The sequence below is a fragment of the Thunnus thynnus genome, chromosome 12, assembly GCF_963924715.1.
Source record: "Thunnus thynnus chromosome 12, fThuThy2.1, whole genome shotgun sequence".
NCBI lineage: Eukaryota > Metazoa > Chordata > Actinopteri > Scombriformes > Scombridae > Thunnus > Thunnus thynnus.
This window is the reverse complement of record NC_089528.1, coordinates 18309607-18319932: the sequence shown is the minus strand read 5'-3', so window position 1 is coordinate 18319932 and position 10326 is coordinate 18309607. Positions and strand designations below refer to the sequence as shown.

At 41.2% G+C, this 10326-nt stretch overlaps 1 protein-coding gene across 1 annotated transcript in view; it reads left to right on the top strand.

Annotated features, from left to right (window-relative positions):
* Nucleotides 1-3537: 3537 nt before the first annotated feature.
* Nucleotides 3538-10326, top strand: part of LOC137194286 (voltage-dependent R-type calcium channel subunit alpha-1E-like) — a 58400-nt gene continuing 51611 nt past the window's right edge. Inside the window, exons 1-2 of the mRNA XM_067606041.1 lie at nucleotides 3538-4199; nucleotides 6640-7093. Coding sequence (XP_067462142.1) covers nucleotides 6678-7093 — 416 coding nt within the window. The 5' untranslated portion in view covers nucleotides 3538-4199; nucleotides 6640-6677. The remainder of the gene's footprint in view (nucleotides 4200-6639; nucleotides 7094-10326) is intronic.

Below are 10326 nucleotides of genomic sequence, written 5' to 3'. Positions count from 1 at the left end.
CTACCATCACATTTTTTATTTTTTTTTACAAAGTATTCTCTAGTTTTTGTACTTCTACCACCTGGGATGTTACAATCAAATGAAACAACCCAAAGATGCAAAAATCAGTCTTTGGTCGACCTGCTCACCACACCGCTGTGGGTACAAGTAGGAATTGCTTAATTTTAAGAAGTCATTAACAAAAAGTTTGAGAACCAGTGAACACAGCAACTTCATGATCTCTGTAATTACTCATCTAAATTATTAAAACACAGCATCACACTTGAAGCTCAGACGCAATAAATACCAACTATTCACAGCTCATGAAGGCATTTAAAATAGTTTCACAATTTTGGATACATGAGCGAAGCATTTTCTCTTTCTGCTTGCTTTGTGCTCAGCTGAATGTCTGACTATAGCTGTTGATACTCGTCTTATATTTCCTTGGCAAGATGGCAGATTCATTCATGACAGTATGAGTCAAAGAGAGATTAATTTAACTTGCTGTTCACCTCTGTAGCACTTGATGCTTCTCATAGACCGAGCGCCATAAATGATACCAAAGAAAAACATGTCTCCATAAGATTATTAATAAATCTGAGCTTGAAACACTTTAAGATAAAAAGCACAGCATTGCACCGAGCAGAAGTCTGTAAAATGCGAACCAGCGAGCGTACAAAGCCAACCTGATGTTCACCCTCAGGCCAGCCTCTCATGCCAGACCAGATTTGATTTGCCAACCATTTACTACCAACTGTCTCATGCACCAAACAGCATGTGCGTCCCCCTGCAACATACACCTGATGCTTTATTTATTTTATTTTTTTTATTATGATTATTTCTGATGGTTGTTTTCCTTCAATGCCAGCAGCCTCTCTGCTTTGCGTCTCCACTTCATGAGTATCTGCGTCCACTTGGCCGTGTGCCTAGAGGATAAGACCGCAATTATTTTCTCACAGAGATGATTCTGCTAGATTACATAAATCCATATCTAATTCACACAATATGGTGTTGGAACACTGGAAAATACTCTGTGTTCTTCATTTTACAAAATCCTCTGAGAATGCACGTCTGACAGCAGCACGTCAGATACTGCAGTTTAGAGAGCTTCCTCTAATCAGCGATAACTAGACCTGATTTCTCTGAATGCAGCACCTGAGGAGACCCTGGGTAATGAGAGAAACTCACATCATAATTATGATTAAGACAAAGATGCTGAGAGTTGTCCCAGGACAAAAATGAAGAGGTTTAGACAGAGAAATACAGTTTTAATGCAACCGTGTAGCACGTGTGGATTTGAAGTCTTCATTTTCCCTTCAGTGTCGGCGGTGGCAGATGGTTTCTGTCCCACTGCTAACACCTCTTCATCAGCTTAGGGAATAACAGGATTGGTTAAAATGAACACAGCTGACCTTTTAATTAACTACATGGACCATTATGGCTCTGTTTTAATCACAGACAAAGAAAAAAAAAGTATTCTCTGTCCTTGGCTTCAGCTTCATTATTGTACAGACACAGGACACACTTTTGTGGTTACCGGTGTGAGAAAAGGAGAAATATGCAGTAGGTTTTAATAAGAAAGGTGAAAGAGCATACAGAAGAATTTCAAAGAAAACCTATTTTTAACTGTATCTATAGTATAATTTTGGCTGATTCAGACATCTGTGTTTCAATATTATCCAACAACTATTGGAGTTACGTGCATTGTCCCAAAATATATGTGTAGTTTTATAAAATAAATATCTCCAGTTATATTATACTCAGTCCTACTTAACTCATTTGCATCTACAGTAAGTCATAGTGTTTTTTTTAAATGTTAACTAACATCATATTGTCTTTCTTGAAGGGGTATGATAAACAGTGAGGGCAATTAATCTACTGATAGAGTTCAAAATCACAGAGCATGAATTCTTTAGCTACTTATGCATCTTATTTTTAGCAATAATTTGTAATATTTTTTCCTCCTTATATGCAGAACACCACTGTTTGAGATTACTATGTGTCTTTTAGACCTCACAGTCCAATTTCTTTAGATTGCAAAAAACAAATAAGTTCTCTAAGAGATACGATAGAGATGCACAGACTGTCAAAATACTGTATCTACAACTAGATACATAGTCAGTAAAACAAAAGCCAGTTGTAACGTTTCCTTTGGTGTTTGACTGATTCTTGCAGTGATAAAACAATTACAGTACAGGAAAATATTCATATTTGTTGTGAAAGTTGTTACACTGGACTTCCTCTGCTTCAACTGGAATTCAGCAGAAGCAAAACAAACACATCTGAAATGTTGATCAATCCTTTATTGATAACTGTCAAAATGTACCCCTAAAAAAAAGTTGAAATTCTTGTTTATTTAAGTATTTATTTCCATAAGCTGAACACTTTCAATTGATTAATTCCAAATAAGTGCTGAACTCGTATCACCAGTGTCACCAGTGTCACCAGTGTGCACAGCTGGACAGCTTAACAACATATCATCTGATAAAGTAAATATCTACTTGGGTTTAAATGAAGCATTTCAGGAAGTCTCTGGAAGTCGACAACTGCTTTAACTACTTTACTACTAAACTACTGAAAATTACAATCTCAGAACTGTGTCTCTATTTTCCCTATAATCAATGCAGCACTGAATTACATACTATAGTTCTTTACAAGAAACTTTCAAGAGATAATTTGGAAGTTGGTGGACCTTGGTGGATTGATGGGATGTTATTATACACATTTTTGCACAAGAAAAAAAAGGAAAATATTATAGGCTATAACTTTTTGTGGTGTAGGGGAGATGTCTGGTTTGATATGTTATTCTTGTGGTTTAACAGTCCTAATGCCATCCATGATACAATATATCCAGTCCTCTATGTCACTTGCATTGACTGTATATAAATATGGACGACATATCTCCACTTCCTGCCGCTAAGTGAAGCCAAAACATCTTCTTTCCAGGAGCAGCCATCTTGCTTGTGTGATGTCATTTGGAGACTCAGTAGAGTCCTCAGCACACGCCCCCCTCACCTGTCCCCTTCTCTGACCTCTGAGGTTTGAGAGCAGCTGTCACAGATGTCCATCATGACGTCACCCCCCCCCCCCCCCCCCCCCCCCCACCCCACCCCCCTTATTATATCATCAAATAACTAATTAAAAACAAACTTCAATCAGAAAAATGAGCACATGAACATACATCAGTGTGATAAGAACTACCTAAAATGACAGAAACCATCTTTGGGAAACATTTAATTGATGTGTACTCTTGATTTTTTAATTTGGCTCATGTCCCATCCGCTAACATGGAGGGGGCAGGGCTTATGACTTGTACTACAGCCAGCCACCAGAGGGGGCGATCTAGATGTTTTGGCTTCAATTTTGGGGACTTGTCATGTCGTCCATATTATTTATATACAGTCAATGGTCACTTGTGATAATAATAAAGAACAGTATGTATGTATTTATTGTGGGCATGGGGCTCAGAGGGAGGGTGACTGGTGGGAGGGGGGGGGGGGGGGCAAAATATATTTTGGCCCCCCCAAAAGTATTGGCACGGCCCTGCTTGTGCACAAACAGGTGTCTTTTTTTCCCTCACAGAAACCTGTAAAGGCGAGGATTATGAGGAGTGATATGAGGATGGAGGCGGCTGCTCTCCTTTTGACCTCCTTTGATCTGAAACCTCATCCTTCTTACTCACTGGCTATAACCTGCTGTCTCTCAGGTATGCAGCTACAGTCCACCATCTAGTGGTAACTATCTGAGCCAAACTGTGCGGTGTGCTGCTCACACACACACACACCACACATGAACAGACCTGTTGCATTCATCTCCTCCACTTCCACTCATTTGAAATCTGAGGACAGGTAAATAACATCCCGCCACTGAAGATATTGAGACAGAACAATTCAATGAACTCTTCAGTGAAGTTTGAAGACACTGAGGCGTTGATTCAGACTTAAAGTGACTCATATCCCGGCAGCCGAATGAAGATGATGGGGATTTTATTCCCATGCTTCTCTTCTGTCACCATGCCCGTTTACGTTCATCTGTGCTACACTCCTCTGGCTCACAGCCACCCCGCAGTATTTATAGCCACACAGCGGTAATCACCACTCCAGGAATCCTCGCGAAATCATCCTCAAAACCACCTAAACTTGGACTGAGAGGAGGTGAATTTAGGATCCGCCTGATCGGGGGGCTCTCTCTGACGATGAAGGAGCGCGTGTCACCTCAAGGTAAAGCTGTGAAATTCATTAATCATCCCATTAGTTAATTAATGTATATATTTTTTTAATATATATATCTCCTGTCGGTCGCGCGCACTGCATTCACATTCTCTTCTCCCTCCTGGCTTCATTTTTTTTTCTCATCTTCTTCATCTACTCCGCGTCTTTTCCTCTTCCTCACTTGGTTGTGCGTCAAAACACTGAACTCCGCGAGAAGAAAGAAAGAGAGAAGGAAGGAAAGAAAGAGCTCCCTAATTAGCGATACCTGTTAACAGGAGTTAATGTATTTGAAAAGACTGCCGACCTGCAGCTGACGTGCATAAACACGAGAGAGGGGTGGTGGTGGTGGGGGGGGTGTTGTAGGCTCTACAGTGGTTGCACTAATTAAAGCGAGATCACAGCTAGAGGCTTACATTTGAATTTAAAACAGAAGAGCATCTCCACACAAGTGTTTTATAACTTTAATGAATTATACAGATAAGGTGCAAGCAGTAATTATTGTCTGTAGTCACACTGCAGTAGGATTATTGATGTCCAGTGCTGCTCATGCTGATAAAAAAAAAAAAAAAACCTTAATACAAGCTGCCATTCATGATTAATTTTTGTTTGAGTGAGTAACCCACATGTCATGGATCCACCCTCTTAGTTTTTGTTGCCTCGGCTGTGCTTGTTGATACAAGTGCCTTGACATTTAATTTTCCCCACAGCTCCAGCTGGAAGACTGACTGATAATACGAGGTATCGCATATCTCTGAACTTGCACGGCTGTGCTAAAATCAGAGGCAGCCCCGTCCATCAGCAGCATAAAGCTGCGATCAAGCCACCCGTGTAAATGTGTGCGCTGACCTTGTAGCCTCTCCCGGCTTTCAGACAGGCCGCTGTGCTGTGTCTGAGGCCAGAGCTCAACTCAGACTGTGTCCAGTTCATGTCTGAGGGGCCGTGCTGCTGATGAGTGACTCACTGTGCCTTTTGCTTTCAGCTCTCCCACACTCAGTCATCTTCTTTTCAGCTCCGGCTCAGTGGAAACAGCCTTGTTTCGTCTGTCTCTGACTGGCTCGTCTCAAACTTGCTGTTTTCCAGCTTTGCCACCTCATCTCCCCCTTATTTCTCTGTCAGTTACACACAGACACACAAACAAACACACACGCTTAACTGGATGATAGCAGCAACAACAGGATAAGGGTTTAACTGATCTTTTTATATGCTGTTAGTCTGGAAACAAAACTAGGCTTTAAGTCTAATCTATTTATTTAATGTTTATGAGGTTTTAATATTTCTCTCTAAATGTCTCGCCATTACTTTTACCAGACCCGGTCTCAGAACAAAGTCTTATACCGCCCACTAACACTATTACTGGTGCTATTTCTGCACGGCTGCCAGTTTAAAGCTTTTGTTCATTCAAACATATGCGCCGCTAGTATCAAAGATCTTACAGGCAGAGGTGATTGTTTAGAAAAAGAGCAGTGAAATGGTCGCATTCATCCTACATTTAAGCTGCATTCTTTAATAGGAAAAGTCATTTTTTTGCCAATCAGTACATCTTCTACATGTCACTCCTCTGCATCCCATAGCCAACCTTTAAATGAACAGCTTGATATTTTGGGAAATACACCTATGAGCTTTCTTGCAGAGAGTTAGATTGATACCACTCTCATTCTCATGTCTGTAAATAAATATGCAACCAGCAGCTTTTTAGCTTAGCTTAGCATAAAGACTGGAAACAGATGGTAACAAAATTTGCCAACCTCTAAAGCTCACTAATTAACATGTTACATCTTGTTTGTTTAATCCGTACAAAAAGTCAAAAGTGTAAAAATTAGAGGATTAAGTACCAGATTATTTCTTGGCCAGTCTTAGGTTGGGTTGTGGTTAAATGTAGCAGAGATAACAGGTTGGGTTGAGGTTAAGGTAAGGGGAAACGCATATTGACAGGGAAACAGTCTATCAAGACACAACATTGGGACCAGGTTGCCAGAATATAGTGTGGCATAAATTAACAAATAAGATGTAACGTGTTAATTTGTGAGCTTTAGAGATGCTGGTAGACAGATTTTGTCACCTTTGGACAGAGCCAGACTAGCTGTTTCCCTTTGTTTCCAGTCATTATACTGAGCTAAGCAGCTGCTGGCTGTAGCTTCATATTTAACACACAGACGTGAGAGTGGTTTTCTCTTCTAACTCTTGGCAAGTAGGTGTATTTCCCAAAATGTTGAACTATTTCTTTAATGAATTTTGATTAGAACTATTGTGCCTGGTACTTTGGCTTTTAAATGTCTCAGCCTTTAAATATCAACAGAACAACAGATCACTTTCAGGCCAAACAGGCAACATAAACAAACAGATGTGGGCAGGCTGGATTTCAAAATGTGTTCTGTCTTCTGAATTAGTGTTTAACCTCTTTTCACTCATCATTTTTCTGCCTCTTTATCTGTTTGCTCTCCATTTGTAGCATTATGGTGAAACGGCCAACTCCCGACCTCTGTAGAGATGTTGACCAGTTCAGACCAGTCCCTCTCCCGCTCCCTCACACCCAACCTCCACTCTCCATCCAGCCGTGGTCCAAGTGGAGGGATGCATGTCCAGTCCTCCCTGTCTCTCCCCGAGCCTGAGGCCTGGAGGAAGCCCATCCCCACTGCCCGTCCCGGCCTGGCGCAAGGAGCTCGCTCCTGCTCCCTGCAGGTCCCCCATGCCGCCCCTGAGTACCTGGAGCTGCCTCCTCGAGCAGCAAGCTTTGATGTGCCGTGTGGTCAGGACGACGCCTCGTCTGACCAGGGTTCAGGGTCCCTTAGCCCCCACTGCATGCTGCGGCGGCGCGGGGGACTTGTGGAGCAGAAGGACATCATCATGGCTCACCAGGCACACAAAATCCAGAGCACGCCGCAAGCCCGTAGGAAGGAGTGGGAGTAAGTATAAAAGAGATTCAGAAGCGAGAGGTTCCTTTTAAATTATATGTGTTAAGAAGATAAATCTCCATGGAGGAGGATGAAGGTGCCAGTGTGAAAGAATGTATATACTGTATGTGCAGTATAACTTCTCAACCTGTTGAACCTCTTTGGGACCGTCATCAGAAGCTCATACTGTTACACCACAGAGCTTTTATGTTAAGTAATGATGCCAAGATTAAAAATGGCGTCTTTGATTTGAATATTTTGATCAATAGACCTTTTTTAATGGCAGAAATTTTGACTAGTCACAGCAGGAAAAGCACAGGTGTAATTAATAACATTAATGATGGCTTCATTCCACATTAGCGTCCCCATAAGCCATGCAAGTGAGCAAGCGTGCATAATAACAGGGCTTTGGAAATGGAAATGGAATGCAGCCATTGTTTATGTTATTAATTACACCTGTGCTTTTCCTGTTACCATGAGTCCAAAAGTGTAAAGTGAATAAGGCCAACATACTGTACTTATAATATATAGTAGATTCATCAATATAGCAAGAAGATACAGAATAGTATAGGACACTGCTGCACTAATCAATATTTTTTGGAACTATAGGATGAGACGAATGTGTGTAAAGTGACAGGTGGCACTCCAAGTGACAAACCCACATAGAATTATCACGTCTTTGGAAGTCTTTGGACCTTGTTTCGCTTTCCTATAACCCGTAACTTTTCTGTTTTCCTCGTTTTCAGATGCAGCAGGTAGCTGTTTTCAGCAAGAAAAGGGCAGATAAACTTACTGTACACTACTTACTCAGCACCAAACCCCAGACAGACAAAGTTAGCGACTAGCTGGTGAACATACTGGAGCATTTAGCAGCTAAAAAGACAGATATTTCCCTCTGGAGTTGGTGGAGACCAAAACAGAGCTCAAAGGAGAGTGAATATTGGACAAAGACAAAACATCAAATGAATGCTAATGTTGCTCTGTGTCTGCTGGATGTGTGGGCTAAATAAGCAGCTGTTTGCTAACATGTTCATCATATCAACATTATGCTGTGATAATATGTCAATGTTGTGTTTTCAGCTTGTTTTTCTGCCCCCAAGTGGCCAAAAACATGCAAGTTTACCATTGAAATTATATTTGGATTTTTTATATTAACATGAAATGACACAGAGCCAAAGTAAACTGGTGACTGGGGAACAAAGTTGACCATCTAGCAGGATATAAAACCCCAGATATAGAGCTATAGATACAGCTAAAAGGCAAGGTGGTGAAAACATGACTGCAATAGGATCATGTTGCTCTGTTGTTGTTGTTGTTTTTTTGCGATCACAAACTGATAAACAGCTAATGAGTCTTTCTTTCTCCAAGTGGTCAAAAATATCTTAATGCAGCCTTAACAGAAACATTTAAGCGAAATATCAACAGAACAGGGATTCAATGATTCAAGTGAGTAACCATTACAGTATAAAGTATAACACTTATATTGTCGCTTCCCTTCAAAGTGCTTATTTCAGAGGGTGCTCCATAGTCACAATACATATGCAGATGCCTTTGTTGCGAGCAATGTTATAGTTCCACCAATGAATCACCAAATCAGTTCCCACTGCTTTCATCAGAAAGCTCCCAAGTTGATTTGGTGTTTTGTTTTTTTCATGCCCATGTTACATTGTTGGAGATAGTTTACTGTAATCAGATTCTGGGTAGTGTCATTAATGGCGGAGCTGAGGGTGCTTGCTTGTGAACTTTTGAACTCTGCAGCCGCATCGCTCTGATTATCTGCTTCCCACCACTCCAACGTGTAGTGGTACTCCATCAGCATAACACCCAACCCACCAACAAGCCCCCCTCCCTCCCCTTCCCCCCACTCCTCCTTCCTCCATCCTCTGCTTTCTCTTTACTCCAGTGTACCTCCAACACCCACTCCACATCCACTTTACTGGTGTGCTGTCATTCTCTCTTTTGCCCTCTAGCTTTCGCTCACATGTGCAGACACACAAAAGCAGAGCTATGTCACTTTTTTCCCCCCTCCCTGATTAAAGTCTTGTACATATACTTTTATTTTCAACCTGTAGGTGTTGGCAGCATGAGCAGATATGGCACCTAACAAGAGCTGAGTGATTTCTGAGCACTACATGTATTGTGGTTATTTGTCCATTAGGGGATGCTAGGGAATCAAAGTAGAGGAGCAGAAGGGAAGCAGCATGTGAGCATTTGAGTTTGGGCATTGTTGATCCTGCCTGCAAAATGTTAAATGATTATTATGAACAAAACTGGGACATTAATGATGTTTTGTTAAACCGTAGGGTGACGACTGAGAATAGATGTATGTATGAATGAATGTATATAAGTATGAATTTAAAAAAAAAAAAACTTTTTCTCTCACGCACAGAACTTTTCTTTGAGCTTTTATCAATGGATACCCAATATTTTAAGCTTTTGAGCATTTCTGTGCAACCTCGACCACAATGTTTACACGTCTCAAGGTAAATTGGCACGGTGTCACACCGATCTGCGATGATATAAGCAGCAGTTAGCGGTCGAATCAAACTGACATAACTCAGTTCCAGAGGATGTCTGTTGCTAGGGAACAGAGAGAAAAATAAAATGCTAAAACCACTCCAGTCAATGTTGGGCGAAAGCCTGTCTGCAATTATATAAATGCTCTTCAGAGTTCTGGCACAAAGTACGCACATTAACATTTTAACTCAGCGCATGTCACCTGCAGCCTCTCTTCATCTGTCTGCCTCTATATGCTGTATTTCTAAAGACGATGGACATAAAAATGCATCTCAAGCTCTCTTCCATATCTGCTTTTCTTGTCCTGTACTAAGATACAGGAGTTTGACCCTCTCTGCTTTGTTTATCTCATCCAAACTTTGCTAAGGCCCGAGCAAAATGAGACATCTTCTTCTTCTTCTTCTTCTTCTTCTTCTTCTTCTTCTTCTTCTTCTTCTTCTTCTTCTTCTTCTTCTTCTTCCGCTATCGGTTTACAAAGCTATTTTCAGAAGCCTCTGAGTAGGCTGCGAGCAAGAACAGAACAAAAGCCAAACACTCTTAAAACAGACTACATCTGGTTATCTATTCAGAGTGATGGAGTATCAATGATGGTGACGATGCTGTGCTGTAGTCTGTCAGTTTGCACCTTAAAGATGTCCAATGACCCTGATGGGGAGGTGTGTGTGTGTGTGTGTGTGTGTGTGTGTGTGTGTGTGTATGTATATGTGTTTGTATGTGTTGGGAGAAAC